Source organism: Colobus angolensis, unplaced genomic scaffold (assembly GCF_000951035.1).
Source record: "Colobus angolensis palliatus isolate OR3802 unplaced genomic scaffold, Cang.pa_1.0 Scaffold133, whole genome shotgun sequence".
In the NCBI taxonomy this organism is placed as follows: domain Eukaryota; kingdom Metazoa; phylum Chordata; class Mammalia; order Primates; family Cercopithecidae; genus Colobus; species Colobus angolensis.
Window position 1 is genome coordinate 1,294,404 of NW_012114411.1, and position 18,477 is coordinate 1,312,880.

The 18,477-nt window shown below is 41.3% G+C and overlaps 1 protein-coding gene across 1 annotated transcript in view; it reads left to right on the forward strand.

The window, feature by feature from the left end:
- CAMK1D (calcium/calmodulin-dependent protein kinase ID) overlaps window positions 1–18,477 on the forward strand; it is a 293,634-nt gene that overhangs the window by 113,544 nt on the left and 161,613 nt on the right. The window contains exon 3 of the mRNA XM_011934228.1: window positions 15,133–15,207. Coding sequence (XP_011789618.1) covers window positions 15,200–15,207 — 8 coding nt within the window. The 5' untranslated portion in view covers window positions 15,133–15,199. The remainder of the gene's footprint in view (window positions 1–15,132; window positions 15,208–18,477) is intronic.

Below are 18,477 nucleotides of genomic sequence, written 5' to 3' on the forward strand. Positions count from 1 at the left end.
AGACTGAAAAAGCACTGGTCAGAAGTGACCTTAATGGAATCCAGCCACGGGACTAATATGATCTGATGCTTGGAGGAAAAGATCTTTATGCCTGGCGCTGCCTACAAGATACTCAGTGGCCCCAGTGTGATCTCAGCCTGGCCCAGCCCTCCCTGCTCTTTGACTTGCAGACTACAGCCACCACCTGGGCACATCGGCTGTGCTGCTGAACGCAGGAGAGCAGCAATGGCCACACTCTGTCTCCCTGGCTACCCTTGGGTCATGGTCAGGGACATTCCATGTGGCTGGATTTCTTCTGGCCCCTCATCCTTCTTGACACAATTGCTTTTGTAAATTCCCTGTAAACTCTGGGATAGAAAACTTTATTAGCCACAACCTATTTGTAATGTCATTCCTGACAATTTGCAAATAGCCCTGGAGGTCACACTGGGAAGTTTCTTGAGTTGACATCCGTGATCATAATCTTTTATTAGCAGGATATAATAAAAGCATAAGCTCAGACCACCTCAGCATTTAACACTGATCTATCATAAAACTGCAATTTGGAGAGGTGGATGTGTATTATACACCCCTCGTTTAAAAAAAAATCAACAAAGCAAAACATGCTGCTCTTGCTAATTGCGACTCTAATCTCAGTTATGAAGAAATTCATTCTTTCTTAAGAAAGAATACAGTGTCTTAGTTCGTTTTCCGTAACTTGTAACAAAATAGCTGAAACTGGGTAATTTATAAAGAACCTTTTCTTTATTTCTTACAACTGTGGAGGCTGGGAAGTCCAAGGTGGAGGGGCTGCATCTAGTGAGAACCTTCTTGCTGTGGGGGCCTCTTTCTGCAGAGTCCTGAGGCATTGTGGGTCATCACATGGCTGGGGGGCTGAGTGTGCTCATATGCTAGCTTAGGTCTCCCTTCCTCTTAAAAAACCACCAGCCCACTGCTGTGATGACCCATTAATCCACAAATGGGTTGTTCATAAGGGCAGAACCCTCATGATTCAGTCACCTCTAAAAGGCCCCACCTCCCGATACTGCCACATTAGGGATTGCATTTCAATGTGAGTGTTGGCAGAAACAAATATTCAAACCAAGCACAGAGTTGTCCTTACTATGCACACTGATAGAGATGATCAGAAGATAAGATACTATATTTAAAAACATGCATACAATGAACCACAAACACCCTCATTCATTCTCAACATATGAGTGCTTGAAAGATGTTTTCTTCCATTGGAATGTGCCTGGTTATCTGAAGTCTGAGTGTGATCTGAGCCAACCGTGTGACAGTGTTAATTACTGATGTGCAAAAATTAAAGAACACTCAGTTCTGCACCATCATCTCTGAATGTGGGCACTTTCCTAGAATGATGAGGAACATTTTGCAGTGTAAGTTCAATCCCCCTAAGTCTGACAGTGAACTGATATTAGATGGTTGTTCAAAACAGACTTCCCTCTCTCTTTTTCATCTTACTATTTTCATTTCATCTTTTTCTTTTACAATTGGCTTCCCACTTTCTAAGTAAGTGTTGCCATACCCCAGTAGCTTTAGTGCGATGCCCAGAACCATTTTGGCCTGTGTTCCTGATGCTTCATTAACTAGTTTGAATAAAAGAGCAGCCCTGGGTCCTCCAATTTCAGTAGGTGCTATTCAGGGCACCTGTTGGCTTGGCATAGTTATGGGTTTGAGTTGTGAAATATGGACCCTTCCATGTGGGTCTCAGCACAGAGAAAGCACAGGACATTAGTGGTAGGAAAGAAAAAAGAAACAATACCTTTCCCCTAGATTCCAGTGCATTATTTTGGTTCCCTTCCACTGACTTATCCTCATATAAATGCAAGTGTTCATAGCTAGAAGCCTCGAAGATGCTTCCTGAATTCAAGCCCAGCATCTTCAGTCTGGGGTACAGAGTATGTGAGGAAGCTGCAGGATACACCCCAGCAGTTCTGTGTCATTAACAGTATTTCATACAGGAATAGCTTCTGAATTCACATTGTAAGCATCCACAGTGAATCTGAAACCAGCTTTCTGAGATTTCCCTTTCTAAGGTGATTTTGGGTGTGTGTGTTCTCACATCAGTGAAGCTAGGAAATCCAAGCTACGAGAGTTAATCTCTGTTCCAAGGCGGGTAAGCACCTTAATGTTTTCCAAGACTCTTGGTGCTTATTCTCATGTTTAAAATGTCCACAGAAATATATGTTACCCTTCGACAAAAAGTTACCAAAAGGTTAAAAGAAGGAAATGACAATATTCCTTTAAATGTGTTAGTGTTTCAAAGCCTTACTAAGAAATAGTAGAAGAAATACTACTAATACTACTTGCTAAGAAATATTAGTTGCTAATACTATGATACTTGCTAAGAAATGTTATTTTTTCATAGTCTTATCCTGAGAGGAGTAATGGGTTGACCATGTAGCCTTAAATCTTTATCCTTAGGACACCCTGGATCGTACCTTTAAAAATCAGACTTATTATCACATAAATTTATTCAACCTAGATAAATTTAAAATGAGCATGGAAGCCATGAAATTGCCAAGTCTGAAGTATCTAAAGTTGAATCCTTTCCCATGACCTAAGGTTCTCCGTCATTTAGTAATAAAGGATTTACCAGTGGTTCTCAAACTTGGCTGCACGTTTGAATCACTGGAGATACTATTGTTATGCTTAGGCCACACCGCAGGCCAGTTAAATCATAATCTCCAGAAGTGGTCCAGTTATTAGTATATTTGGAACTCCTCAGATAATTCTAGCATGTATCCGAGCCTGAGACCCACTGGATTAGGCTATTCTTGCATTTTTATAAAGAAATACCCGGCTGGGTGTGGTGGCTCACACCTGTAATCCCAGCACTTTGGGAGGCTGAGGTAGGCGGATCATGAGGTCAGGAGATCGAGACCATCCTGGCTAACGCGGTGAAACCACGTCTCTACTAAAAACACAAAAAAATTAGCCGGGCGTGGTGGCGGGCGTCTATAGTCCCAGCTACTTGGGAGGCTGAGGCAGGAGAATGGCGGGAACCCAGGAGGCAGAGATTGCAGTAAGCCGAGATCACACCACTGTACTCCAGCCTGTGCTACAGAGTAAGACTCTGTCTCAAGAAAGAAAAAAAAAAGAAATAACTGAGACTGGGTAATTTGTAAGAAAAGAGGTTTAATTGCCTCATGGTTCTGCAGTCTGTACAGGAAGCACCATGTTTCCTATACGTACAGACTGCAGAACCTGCATCTGCTCGGCTTTTAGGGAGACCTCAGGAAACTTACACTCATGGTGGAAGGCAAAGGGGGAGCAGGCATGTCACATGGCGAAAGCAGGAGCATGAGAGAGTGGGGCGGGGGGGTGCCACACAAGAAGCCACTGTCTCAAAGACAGCACCAAGTCATGAAGGATCCACCCCCATGACTTGAACACTGCCCTCCAGACCCCACCTTCAAGTATTGTTGATTAAAATTTAAGATGAGATCTGGACAAGAACAAATATTCAAACTGTATCACCCATTCACTGGTAACTTTTCATGGATGGTAACAGAAATAGGAAAGAAATACACAGTCAAATCTTAGAACCTTTTTCCCTTCTAGTATGTCTGTAGTCTGTATGACTTTTGGAAGGCGAGAATTAATTGTTTGTTTGGTCATTCATTCATTCTTTCTTTCTTTCTTTCATGAACATTCCTTGAGTATTGGTATGTGCCAAGCACTGGATTTTCCACACTGAATTGGACCTAACTTATCTCTCCTTTGGTCTAAAGACCACCAAGCCTTAGCTGGACCTCTAGAACCATTAGACAAGAACAAATAAATCACTTGGGCATTTCCGTATTGGTCCAGGCATTGTGGATGCTGATGTGGGAAAAGGAAAAGCAGGTCTTTTCTGTGTAAACAACTTCATGTCTCAAGCCATTCTGTTCTGTGTCCAGCTGTCAAACTTATCTGTGTAGATGAAGAACCTATTGATGCACAAGTTGTCACCAGGTTCTATGTAGCAAGGACTATTCCAGACAACACTGAATATGGGCTTGGAATCAAACTTGATGGTTCTCATATATACCTTAATGCACATTGCCTCATTATAAGTTTAGATTCATTGATTGTTAGAGTTGGAAACGACCTTGGAGACTTTCCGGTCTGGCTGGTTAATTTCTAGACAAGGAAACTGAGACCCAGGAAGGTGGTGTGGCCAGAACGTGGTCATAGGGTCAGAGACAGAACCGGCTCGTTGATGCCCCTCCTGTGGGACCATTACAGGCTGTAGCCCTGCATCCCTACACATATGAGTGCTGACTATTCCCCCACACCGGGTACCTGCATTGTGCTAAGGAGGCCTGGGGTGCTCTTAAGAAAATACCACAGGACCAGCCTGGGTAAGGTGGTGAAATCCCGTCTCTGCAAAAAGATACCGAAGTTAGCTGGGTGTGGTGGCAAATGCCTGTGGTCCCAGCTACTTGGGAGACTGAGGTGGGAGGATCACTTGAGCCCAGGAGGCCGAGGTTTGCAGTGAACTGAAACCACACCACTGCCCTCCAGCCTGGGTGACAGAGAGACCCTCTCAAAGAGAAAACTGCCATTTGTGCACAAGCGTTTTTATTGTCATTTGTTTGTTTATAAGGATTCAAGGAAAAATTCACTTCACAGCGAGTATCAACATGTAGTACTTAATCTTTAAAAAATAACAACAAAACTAGCTTACAGACTTAAGAGCTTAGTTGATTTAGGTATCATAGTCTTGGCTCCTTAGTTGCCCATTGAGTATAGCTCCATCTTCTGGCAGCAAAGAGAGGTGATCTGAAGCTTAGAATTTTGAATTCTGCTCATTTCCTTAAGCAGCCTATCGTCTGTAACACAAGATCTCTAACTACTGAGTAATATGTTACATATGTGTGTGTGTATATATAACATTTTTATATAAACACATGTGTATACATATGGATAGAAAAATAACAAGATGACATATTTTGATGTTCATTTAACAAATGAGGAAGTCAAATCAGAAAGTATTTAATGACTTGTTCAAAGTCTTGTAGTTAGATGTATCAGAGCTAAGATGCAAGCTAATCTCTTGATTGCTTGTGCAATTCCACTGATCAGTATGCATTTCTTTTTGTGTGCACCTTTATGGATATATTTTGGTAAACTTGGTGAACTTTGTTAATGATTTTCATCAAGAACTTTTTAAAAGCACCTTTCTGGCCAGGCACAGTGGCTCACGCCTGTAATCCTGGCACTTTGGGAGGCTGAGGCAGGCTGATCACGAGGTCAAGAGATTGAGACCATCCTGGCCAACATGGTGAAACCCCATCTCTACCAAAAATACAAAACCTGGGTGACAGAACGAGACTCTGTCTCAAAAAAAAACAAAAAACTGGGGTGGCCCAGAGGAAAGGTGATGGGTGCTGCGAGCTGTGAGAAACAGCAAAGGGTTCTCAGTGGAGGTGATAGAGAACTGAGTCTTAAAGGATGAATATTTTCATAAGAAGATGGGAGAGTGATGAGCACACTCAGAAGAAGGTGTGCATAGTTGGGGAGGGCGGGGTGTGCGAGAGCTGCCTGGGTTCAGTAAAATGTTGGTGTGGGGCAGGGGTGGAAGATGATGTGGAATGAGCAAGTAAAGACCAAATGATAGGGGATGGGGAGAGGGAAGTGCTGGGGAGGGAAGGTCATGGTCCGTGCCTACAGCTCCACCCCCAGGTCCGTGCCCACGGAACTAGGTGAGGACAGGTATTTCTGTTTTTGCTCCCAAATGTTGCATTCCCCAAGACTACGCTGGCCCACCATGTCCCCACCCTGTGGCTATAAAAACTCTAAGACTCTAGTGGGCACGCACACAAGTGGCTGGACATCGAGAGGAATGCACCAGCAGACACACAGGCACCAGAAGATACCATCAGGCCATCGACCGGCAGAACGATATGGAGTTTGGCTAGGGCAGTCAGAGGAGAGCCCAGCAGCTGGGCAGCACGACTACAGGAGAAAACCACCTTCCCACTCCATCCCCCTTCTGCCCTCCCCATCCACCTCACCAAGAGCTACCACTCCATAAAAAACTTTGCACTCATTCTCCAAGCCTACGTGTGATCCGGTTTTTCCAGTACACCAAGGCAGGAACCCCAGGATACAGAAAGCCCTCTGTCCTTGTGATAAGGCAGAGGGTCTAGTAGAGCTGATTAACACAAGCCGCTTACAGATGACAAAACTAAAAGAGCACCCTGTAACACACGCCCATGGGGGCTTGTGGAGCGGTAAGCATTCACCCCTAGATTCTGCTATGGGGTCGGAAACCCGCAACCTGCCCATCTGCATGCTCCCAGAGGGGTATCAACAGCTGGCACTGAGGAAGGGAGCCACTCCCCCTGTCGCACGCCCTGTGACTGGGATAGGGGAACTTTTCCCATTTCACAAGTAACAAGTGACTTATAAGCCATGCCATTGTTCGAACTTTCTCCTATACTACAGGGAGCAGGTGGATTTCAAGCTAAGAAGTTTTATCAGCTCTATATTTTGGAGAGATCACTCACGAGACAGCATGGGAAATGGATAGGAAGAGACTGAGACCAGAGGGAGTTGAGGAGAACAATTAAGTGGTTATAAATTGTGAATGATCGTCTGTGAGATAGGAATAATAATGCCTACTTTATAAGGCTGTTGCGGAATGAAATAACACCTGCGAATATACCTGTTTATTAAAATGAAAGGTATTACTTTTAATACCATCTGGCCAATATTTCAGTGCTGTCACTGTTCTTGTGACTGACAATATCCCAGTTTTCTCAGCATTATTTCCCACACTGCTTATAATGTGAGAAAACAAGAATTTGACCCTAGTAAGGAGGAAATGATTTTTTTTCAATTTCAAAAAAACATAAGTGTTTACTTAGACAAACAGGAGTGTTTGCCAAGACCCCACAATATCGTTCAGATACTTTTGAGGCAATTCCATGCCAGGGAACCACAGCCTCTCTTTTTGTGTGAATAAAATTTCAACTTTCTGGGCTGCTTAGAGTGACAGTGGTGGGTGGTGAAAGACTTGGTCCTCTATGGCGTTTGCCTGTGGAGAAAGGTCTTTCACAGACTAGACTGCGAACCCGGAAGTGCCTGAAAAACGGACTGGAAGCTGATTGCGGCACATTGAGGTAAATTCCTCCTTGCACATTGCAGGGCAATCGATGCCTCGCTATCCCCACCTCATCCTGTCTTATAATCAGTTTCACTCTTGTCTCTCCCTTCCGATTATATTTTCTTCCATCCCTTGTCTTCATCTGGCGTCCATAATGTAGGTGGGTCAATGCCCATTACTAGAGAATAGCAATACCAAGGAAAGGGATTTTGTGATCTTTTCCTTCCTCTGAATACCTCATAATTGCTGCCATGGATGCCCTGGAGCTCAGTAAAATGATGGAATGGAAAAAGTGAGAAATGCTGAACTTTTTTTCTCCTCTCCTCTTTTGTGCTTTTCTTTTTCTTTCTTTTTCTTTTTTTTGTAAATTTTCCACATTTGCCATGGAGTTAAAATTGTAGATCCTTGAACTGGGGAACATGAGGGTGGAGGGGAAGATGTTACTCTCACTCCACAGAAGCACATGTAGTCAGTAGCAGGCTGACCCTTTGGGTCCTGATGTTCCCTTACAAAGCTTGGGGGCTTTGTAACAGGGTCTACTTGTACATTTGGTATCAGTTATTTTTTATGCATCAATTAATTTTAAAATGCTTTCTTGGCTTTTTCTGGAGTTTTCTTGCTTGGCTGTCAGTTACTGTATGGGCAGAAGTCTGCTTCAATGCCCATGTGCTGTTTCCCATTCAACTTGACTCTCTCTGCCTGGACCCACTTCCCCCTATCCATTTCTGTGCATTATTGGAGATTATGGAGGTTTTCGTGTAGGTTACCATATAAACCATTTTCTCTCTGTATATAGATGTGTCAGCTCATGCTTACTTTGGGCCTGGTAAATGATAAGTGATGAAAATTAAGTTGAGGTTCTTTTTATCACCTGAAGTTGTTTTCAGTGACATTATTATGGCTTTGAATTATGCACATTTCAGGACATTTTGCTATTTCAGAGTCAACATCCCTTATGGATGAAGATCCTCTTGGCCATACTTTGGAAAGAGTGTTGACCTCTGGGATTTAACTGTGCAAGTTGACAGAATCTCCATTTTTGATTTGCCTGTAACTGACATCTCTGCCTCTTTTCTCTGTTCACTTGATTCTCTTTTTTGATGACACTAGCAGATACGGGCTAAGGAGAGGCTCTTTCTAATTACTCTGGACTTCTCCCTATTCCTTCTGCTTTTCAACATCTCTTTTTCTGATTCAGTTTGACCTACTAGAATTTCATCTGTTAGGATGTTTACAACCGAGTATCTTGAGCACATCCACTGGATTCAAGATAATTCAAGAAATCTCTGCACCCACAGAAGTGGATATTATATTGTTAATGATGGCATATTAATACTTTGACTTTAGATGTTATAATTTTATAGAAATAACAATATGAGCTCTTGGATATTCTCATAACTTAGTTAAGTTATAGCATAATTGCTTTAACATGGGCTTGGGAGTGAGAATAGACTTAGATTGAATCTCAGCAATGACAATTGTGAGTTCTGTGATCTTGGAATACTTACTTAGCCTCATGGGATCTTAGTCTCCTTCCTCATTTTCTGCTCTTTTAAAAATTGAGAAAATAATACCTACTTCATAGACTTGTTAATAGTAAATGAAATAATTAAAAATGCTTAACACGGTCTTAACATATAGTTAACAATAAATGGTATAATACAACAGCAATATAAGCAAGGCCTAACAAAAGTTATAAAACTAGCTCATCACTAGGTTTAGATTTGTGACATCCCAGGGGACTGAGGAAATTGCACTTATCACAGAAAAGTCACAGCTGAAATGTTTAAGAAAACAATGTAAGAGAGGTTGTCAAAATTCCCAAACATATAAAGGGTAGAAGATGAGATCTATAGACTGGAAAGCTTGACTTCAATGCACAGCAAAATTCTGGAACAGAAAATTAAGCAGATGGTTTGTGATCATTTAGTAAAGACTGTAGTGGTTGCTAGGAGCTAACATGGGTTTACTAGGAACAAATCTTCCCAAACATCCCATTTCCCTTTTAAATAGTATTATGTGATGTGTAGAGCTGAGGAATTCTACTTCTGCAAAGCATCTAATTGTCTCCTTATGGATGGGATGGTAAAACACAGGCTAGATGATAGTACTGCTAGGTTTGCAGCTAGACAGCAATCGAAGCCAGCTGATGAAAGTCATGGTTGTCTTGATGGGGGTCTCTGGTGGAATACCATGGAGCTCTGACATGTAACCTTCCATTTAAAATTTTAATTAGGAATTTGAATGAAGACACATGGGATGGATATGTACCAAATACACAGATGGCCCGAAGTTGGGAGGGATAATAAGAGCAATAGATGAGTCAATCAGCATTCAGAACGCTGCTGATCATCTGAAATGCTGCATGGAATCCAGAATGATTAGATTTAATGAAGCTAAAGGTGAAGACATTAAGCTCTCACAATATCAACCCGAGTAGGAAAGGAGATTGTGTTTGCTAGAAGTTCAAATTAAAATGATCTGGTGATTTAATTGGCCCTAAACTGGATGTTCAGTAATTAACTATGTGCCATGCTCTTTGTTTGGCACTGGGGTGACAGTAGTGAAACAGTCAAAAGTCCCTACCTACCTGGAGTTTATATTCTCTGTGTGCCAGTGGTTATGCAGTGGTTCAAAACTACAACAATGAACTTGTTAGGTTTTATTGGTAGAAGTGTAATATCCAGCTCGTGATGGTTACTAGTTCTACTTTCCTTTTTTTTTTTTTTTTTTTTTTTTTTTTTTTTTTTTTTTTTTTTTTTTTGAGACAGAGTTTTGCTCCTGTTGCCCAGGCTGGAGTGCAATGGCGTGATCTTGGCTCACTGCAACCTCCGCCTCCTGGGTTCAAACGATTGTCCTGCCTCAGCCTCCAAGTAGCTGGGATTATAGGCACGTGCCGCCATGCCCAGCTAATTTTTGTATTTTTAGTAGGGATGGGGTTTCACCGTGTTGACCAGGCTGGTCTCGGACTCCTGCTATCAAGTGACCTACCCACCTTGGCCTCCCAGAGTGCTGGGATTACAGGCGTGAGCCACCGTGCCCAACCTCTACTTTACTATTTAATACCAGATTCATGATACTGTATTTTATCCTGGGATCAGTATTTCCAGATCTGAATGCTAGAGTCTGGACAAATGAGTGACAATAGAGCAATGAGAAGAATATAAAGGAAGATTGTAGGAAGATTGGTCAGCGATGAGAAGACTAAGCAGAGGCATTATGTCCCTCAAATCTGTGCAGGATATATGGGAAGAAGGTGGAAGCTAGTTGTCTGTTGGTCCTAGGAGTCATTACTAATGACCAGGAAGCTGATCTCTGGTAAACATGAGACAGACTGCCTGAGAAGTGTTCTAGCTCTAGCCTCTGCATGAGCACCAGGAGGACTGAGACTGCCTTTCTTGTGTCTCGCTCTCCACCAAATTCAGAGTACCTAGGACTGTGCCTGGTACATGGCAAGTGCCCAACAGATATTTATTGAATGAATGATGAAAAGAGGGAATTGAGCATGAAGTGAGCCTTTGCATGGAATAGGTCCTCAGTTGGTGCTTGTGCCCTAGTCCTCAATGCATGGATAGTCATATGGCATTTTTTGAAAATAACTCATGCACTGAAATAATGTTAAAACTTTACGTTCAGCTTTGCATATTGTAAGGAATGTGAGGGTGGAATAAAGTACCTGAGAACAGATGTGGGAGGCCAGAATAATTTTTTTTAACCATGTTTGAACAGCTCCAAGTTAATTAAACCACTTTTCTTGAGAGACATTAAGAGGCCATTTTTGGATTTATTTGGAATTTCTCAAGTATGCTTATTCAAACATTACTCATTCCAGCTCAACTCCCATCATCTTCTTGAGGCCTTCTTCATAATTCTGACCCATTCAGGGCTTTGCTTTCTCTGAACTTAAAGGCAGTTCTACAGATTTTAGCATTTGATTCTTTTCTAATTTCTTCCTGAGTTTCTCTGCCTAGATGATAAGGTTTTTGATAGCAAAACTTATTTTTTACTTTTCTTTTCTTCCAGACACATAGCAGAAATGCAGCAAATGACAATTGTTTGATTGGTTGATGGAGAGATATTAATAAAATGTCTTTCCAGCCACTGTGAAACTGCTATTTTGATTGTCCCTGCTGTGTGCAGTACTTCTTTGGAACGCTGCAATGACTTAAAAGCAATTTCTAGTCAGCACTCATGTAAGACATAGCAGGTTAAATAGGCTTTAATTCTCTATCCCATATATCAAAGGAGGGGACTGTAGTCCTAATTTATTGGGGTCCGCCACGTTGGCTAGGCAAGTGCTTTGTACAGACTTGATTCTTTGCATTATTGTTGAATCTGAATGAATGACTGAACTCTGGGGCTAAGACAGCCTTCTTGACTCAACCTCCAAGGCAAGCTAGGGCTGCAGGTGCCAATCTCTAAACCCAATTTAGAGACTGAGTGATGTAAGCAGAATGATTGGATTTAGCACGTGAAAATACAACTTGCCCAGTTTCATCTGAATTTCAGATAAACAACCATGCAATACTTGGGATGTACTTAAACTGCAGAAGTATTCACCATGTTGCTACAATTCAGATGTAACTGTGTGCCAGGCATTTTCTCTGGTCACTCTTCATATAATCCCATTCCTCCTATTTCTCCAGAAATCTAGGCTCTTCATTAACTCTCAAATGAGCTGGACTAAAAGAAAATGTTTATGACCATGTGATTGATTCCAATGGCAAATTACAACAATTTTTCCAAAAAGGGAAAATCTACATAATGCCTACTTTTTGTGGGCATATTCTTTTAGGTATATCCAATAGTGATAATGCCATGATTTGTAGCATCTTGGTAGTCTCAAGTTAAGCTCTCTTGGTTTCCTTGGTGGCATAGTTTATTTGGCTCATATGCTATATGGCTGATAGTATCTTGCTCAGGCTGTGTAGAAACTATGGCTGACAAATAATTAGACTCTATTCTTTGGAATCAGGTGGAATGTGAATTTAGTATAATCTATTGTTTTAGTTCCTACAAAACAACTGCATTAACTACTACGAGCTATAGGATTCAAAGGAAAACCTTAGCAGTCTTAGTTAATTATCTTGTTCTCTTTCATCTCAAAAGGAAGATAATATTCTTGTTTATTTTCCACCTTCTTCTTTTTGCAGGGAAGACATCACACATTTAGGAAAATGGTTTCCCTTTTTCGTAACTAAATAAAGTTTCTTGCTGTTTAGTGGCAACAGCCTTTCAATATCATTCATTCATTCAGCAAGCATTTATTAAGCAGATTTGTGCTAGGCACCAGGACCAACCAAAATGAATAATGTAGTTCTGGCTTTCAAGAGGTGCACAAGAATCTGCATGTTATGTGCTTGTCTTTAAATAGTTCAGCAGTCATTTCAATGAGAGGCTTATGGTAAGAGCTAATTATCTCCTTGAGTAATGAAATATTTTTTTTTCTGTCCAATGCTTTAAATAATATCAAGCCTTATATTCTGAGCAGAAACTGCTCTTCATGGATAGTGCCAAGGGCCAGAATTCGGCTGTTTCCTTCTGCCCTGGTTCTTTTTTTTTTTTTTTTTTTATTATACTTTAAGTTCTAGGGTACATGTGCATAACGTGCAGGTTTGTTACATATGTATACTTGTGCCATGTTGGTGTGCTGCACCCATCAACTCGTCAGCACCCATCAATTCATCATTTATATCAGGTATAACTCCCAATGCAATCCCTCCCCCCCCCCCCTCCCCCCTCCCCATGATAGGCCCCGGTGTGTGATGTTCCCCTTCCCGAGTCCAAGTGATCTCATTGTTCAGTTTCCACCTGTGAGTGAGAACATGCGGTGTTTGGTTTTCTGTTCTTGTGATAGTTTGCTAAGAATGATGGTTTCCAGCTGCATCCATGTCCCTACAAAGGACGCAAACTCATCCTTTTTTATGGCTACATAGTATTCCATGGTGTATATGTGCCACATTTTCTTAATCCAGTCTGTCACAGATGGACATTTGGGTTGATTCCAAGTCTTTGCTATTGTGAATAGTGCCGCAATAAACATACGTGTGCATGTGTCTTTATAGTAGCATGATTTATAATCCTTTGGGTATATACCCAGTAGTGGGATGGCTGGGTCATATGGTACATCTAGTTCTAGATCCTTGAGGAATTGCCATAGTGTTTTCCATAATGGTTGAACTAGTTTACAATCCCACCAACAGTGTAAAAGGGTTCCTATTTCTCCACATCCTCTGCAGCACCTGTTGTTTCCTGACTTTTTAATGATTGCCATTCTAACGGGTGTGAGATGGTATCTCATTGTGGTTTTGATTTGCATTTCTCTGACGGCCAGTGATGATGAGCATTTTTTCATGTGTCTGTTGGCTGTATGAATGTCTTCTTTTGAGAAATGTCTGTTCATATCCTTTGCCCACTTTTTGATGGGGTTGTTTGTTTTCTTCTTGTATATTTGTTTGAGTTCTTTGTAGATTCTGGATATTAGCCCTTTGTCAGATGAGTAGATTGCAAAAATTTTCTCCCATTCTGTAGGTTGCCTGTTCACTCTGATGGTAGTTTCTTTTGCTGTGCAGAAGCTCTTTAGTTTAATTAGATCCCATTTGTCAATTTTGGCTTTTGCTGCCGTTGCTTTTGGTGTTTTAGACATGAAGTCCTTGCCCATGCCTATGTCCTGAATGGTACTACCTAGGTTTTCTTCTAGGGTTTTTATGGTATTAGGTCTAACATTTATGAGGCATCCCGCTACCTGACTTCAAACTATACTACAAGGCTACAGTAACCAAAACAGCATGGTACTGGTACCAAAACAGAGATATAGACCAATGGAACAAAACAGAGTCCTCAGAAATAATACCACACATCTACAGCCATCTGATCTTTGACAAACCTGAGAGAAACAAGAAATGGGGAAAGGATTCCCTATTTAATAAATGGTGCTGGGAAAATTGGCTAGCCATAAGTAGAAAGCTGAAACTGGATCCTTTCCTTACTCCTTATATGAAGATTAATTCAAGATGGATTAGAGACTTAAATGTTGCCCTGGTTCTTTAGTTAGGACTTAGTTGTTCAGAGTGGGGTCTGTAGGTCAGCAGCACCGGTATCTCCTGGGAGCTGGTTAGACATGCAGCCTCCAAGGCCCCAGCCAAACCTGCTGACTCAGGGCCTGCAGTGGAGCCAGATCCCCAGGCGATTCATTTGCACGTTGAAGTTTGAGCAGTGCTGGTCTCATACGGTATTTCTCAAGCTCTAGTTTGCACGTGTAGATTATCTCAGCATCTTATTACAATACTGATTTCTGGGCTCTGCCCTCAACTTGTATACTCTGTGCTTGTCGTAGGGCCTGAGAATTTGCATTTCTACTAAGCTCTTTGGAGATACTGGTGCTACCTGTTTGAGAACCACACTTTGAGTAGCACTGATCTAGTTTGCTTGGGAAGCCGAAGTGACATTTGGTAGTGGGGTGGAGTGGGGGGACATGAACCCCAATGAGGGAGTCAGGTTGGTTTTTTTTCCTTACACTGGACCCATGAACATGCCAGAGAAACTGTTCCCTGGAACATATATATTCTCCAGTGTTTTACCAGGTCTCCCTGCTCCCTGACATATGCCTGTCACGGGGGGACAGATTTTCATATAATTAAGTGGTCAGGCAAGTCCGTGATGGCCACTGGGAGACAACACAAGAGGGAACAATTCTGCGCAGTGGCCCAGCCCTCTGAGTTGGGCCCTGCAAGATAATAGGATGTGGGCAGGTTTGGCCCATTTCTGGGATTCACGTGAAGCAACAATAGTTAATCCACTCTTGCTAAACTGTAGGGTATTGAGCCTTAGGAACGAAGAGGAGTGGAGACCAGGGAAGGACTGTTAGGAAATGGGTCTGGAAAAAGTTTGGGGACAAGATCCTGAAGTCTGAGATGTTTTTGTTCAGGAGTTTGGATTCTGTTTTGTAACTTTTTGCTGCAGTGCTGTCTATTTTGAAACGTTTTCCTATCTAACTGTACTTACTATTTTGTGTGTCTATTTTTTTTTTTCAGGATTAAGCATGAAAATATTGTTGCCCTGGAAGACATTTATGAAAGCCCAAATCACTTGTACTTGGTCATGCAGCTGTAAGTACCTTGTTTGACTGATGAGTTTTGAACCAATTTGCAAACTCCAATGTCTAAAGGGATCAGGTGGGAAAAGAAATGACTGAAGTGGGCCAGGTAAGGTAGTAGGGAGCAGGGAGGCCCGTGGGATACTAGAGAGGCCTGTATCCAACTAAAGACGGTGGCCTGCCCACAGGAGTCTACAGGCCTCCCTTGAACCAGCCTGCAGCTGCTGGACTGGACTAATAACCTAGAGCCTCAGCAGTGAATGTGATGTTCCTACTGCAGGATGTTTGTATTGCTTTCTAATATGTCAGGGCCAAATGTGGCTGCCTGAAGACACTTTAGTGGGCCCACTGTAAGGTACACTTTGCTCCTGTCTCTAGGAGAAACTCCCACCCTTGTCATCCTTTCCAGGGATGCCGGGGGAGGGAAGCAGATGGTAACTGTGTATACCCGTTTCTTCCCTTGTACTCTTCCTTTGACAGATAAGAGCACATGTGATTGAAAAGGGAATTTGCGCCAGACGTAAGAGAAGTATAATTGGCGTCAGACCATGACATTATCCCCCTTATTAGGTTATTTTTGCATTCCATTAACACTGGAGATTACTAAAAGAGGGAAGAAATCAGAAAGCCAGATACTCGAATAGAGACTTTACTTGAACATGTATTTTTAAAAATTTAAGCTGAAATTAGCCTCCCTGCCTGCATAAGTGCTTTACTCTAAGCAATATGGTTCCTATGAATATCCCAGGGCTGCATTGAGTAGACTTAACTGATAGAAACTGTGTCAGAATATTATGCTTTAACCATTACCTGAATGAATAAATGCTGGAACATCATATGATTAAGTTTACCGACTGAGGAGATTTTTGTTGAAGATTAGAATATAGACTTAATTTCATGATTTATTAATGATTTTCAGACTTGGGATTGTCAAGGGTGTGTAGAATTGATAATTAGGCTCACAATTTCTTTTCCATAGATTCTTATTTTCCTTATGAATGTTTAAACAACACATTAACTTGGGATCATGTTAGGATGCAAATAAGTGTTCGTCGGTGCATTTAGTTAACCTTTCATGATCTTCAAAATATTTTTGTAGGTTATGATATTTTCGTATAAATATTTTAAAGCTGTCTATGCCAGAAGCATATGTATGATTGCTATCTGTCAAATGGCAGTTCTAGGTGGTGACTAGCAGTTTTAGAGATTTATACGTTATAGTCAGCCGTGATATAAGTCAAAGAAGTTTTTGACTGCTCGGTTCCATGTTAACTCGAGTTACTTAAGTGTCATCTTTTCTAGTTCCTTGTTCTTCTCTTTGCGTTACAATTTGCCGTATTTCTGGTTTTTCCTAGAGAGCACTAGTTCTCCCCAAATTTGGGAGCACGGCCTAGAAGTTCTTGTGACTTTGCTTTATGCGAAGTCTGCTCTATAAAGATACAGGTGCATCACTTTCTCATCAAATATTATTGCATAGTTGGAAGATTATGAGATTTCAGTGGCGACCAAATGCCCCACAAAATGTTAGCTGTGTATTTAAATGTGTGTTTTTTCACTGGTAATGCAAAATCTACTAATACTCAAATCCAAAGCTATATGGATCTACTTGTTTAAGTTTTGTGTTTATGGAACGATAACCAAATATCAGTTAAAGCACCTCAAATGTGTCCACCTCGGCTCTGCCTCTTATTAGCCGGGTGAACTGGGGCAAATAACTGGGCTTCTCTGAGTACCAGTTTCCATAATGGGAAAATGGGGATAATATTTTCGTTAGAGGATTATAGTGAGTAGTGAAGGAGAAAAGTGTAGTAAGTAATCTCACAATAATAGGTCTTCAGTACACGTGGTTTCTCTGTGGATATCTATATCAGTTCATCACTGTGTCTCTACAGATGGTCTTTAATTTTATGAGGTAATGTTCAAGCTGATTTAGAATTTGCCTTTCTAAGCAACTTGGGGTTGTATACTAACCAATAAAAGTTATCGTAAATAAGGGTTGACATAAAAACATAAAAATGTCTGGAACAAAACCAACCTTAGAACAAAGCCTGGAAGTCATATGAGGACACCGCTACCCCTGCCCCTCCCTGAGCTTTTCTGTCAAGGAATTCCTCCCTCTTTTGTGTTACAAAACAAAAAAAAACCTCATTGGCCCAGCATGGTGGCTCACACCTGTAATACCCGCACTTTGGGAGGCAGAGGCAGGCGGATCATTTGAAGTCAGGAGTTCAAGACCAGCTTGGCCAACATGGTGAAACCCAATGTCTACTAAAAATATAAAAATTAGCTGTGCGTGGTGTCAGGCACCTATAGTCGTAGCTACTCAGGAGACTGAGGCAGGAAAATCGTTTGAGCCCGAAAGGCAGAGGTTGCAATGAGCTGAGGTCGTGCCACTGCACTCCAGCCTGGGTGACAAGGCGCAAGACTCTGTCTCGAAACAAAAAACAGAACACCTCATTTACGTGGACCACACTCATTAAGAATTTTTAGTAATTCAGAGAGGAATTAGGGTGGGATTAACTGTTGGGGGACATTGTATGAGATTTGTCAGGCAAATTAATCACAAAATCCAGTTTAGAGGCAATGAATGTTTGAATTACCTAAGTAAAAAAACTATGCACAGTAGTAAGCAGTTCAAAAGCTCTGTTTACACAAAAAAATTAGATATGCTAATTTTTTAAATGTTAAATTGTATTTTTTCATTGGTTCTCATTACTTTATAAAAATCAACTTTTGGGAGGTATCATTTATGTACAAGTTACTGTATCCATTTAAATGGACAATTCAAATGAACGTGACAGAATTATACCCATAAAGCCACCACCACAGTCAAGAGACAGAAAATTTTCATGCCACTCAAGACTCCTTGGGCCCCTTTGAAGTCTTCTCTTCCTCATTCATGACCCTAGTCAACCAGTGACGTACTTTACTTACTAGAAATTATTTTATATTTTATAAAATATTGTATAAATTGACTTATATAGTATATACCCTTTTGCGTCTGGCTTATTTCATTCATCATTATTTTGACATTCATCCATGTAGCATGTCTCAGTGGTTCATTCCTTTTTATTACTGAGTAGTATTCCGTTGTTATGAATATTACACGTTTTAAACTTTTGTATTTATCGACACTTGGGTGGTTTCCAGTTTGGGAACTCTAATGAGTGAAGTTGCTGTGGACATTCATGTACAGGTCTTTAGGTGCGTGCATGTTTGAGTAAAGACCTAGGAGTGGAATGAGTGCATCATATGGTAGATGTTGTGTTCAACTTTTTAATAA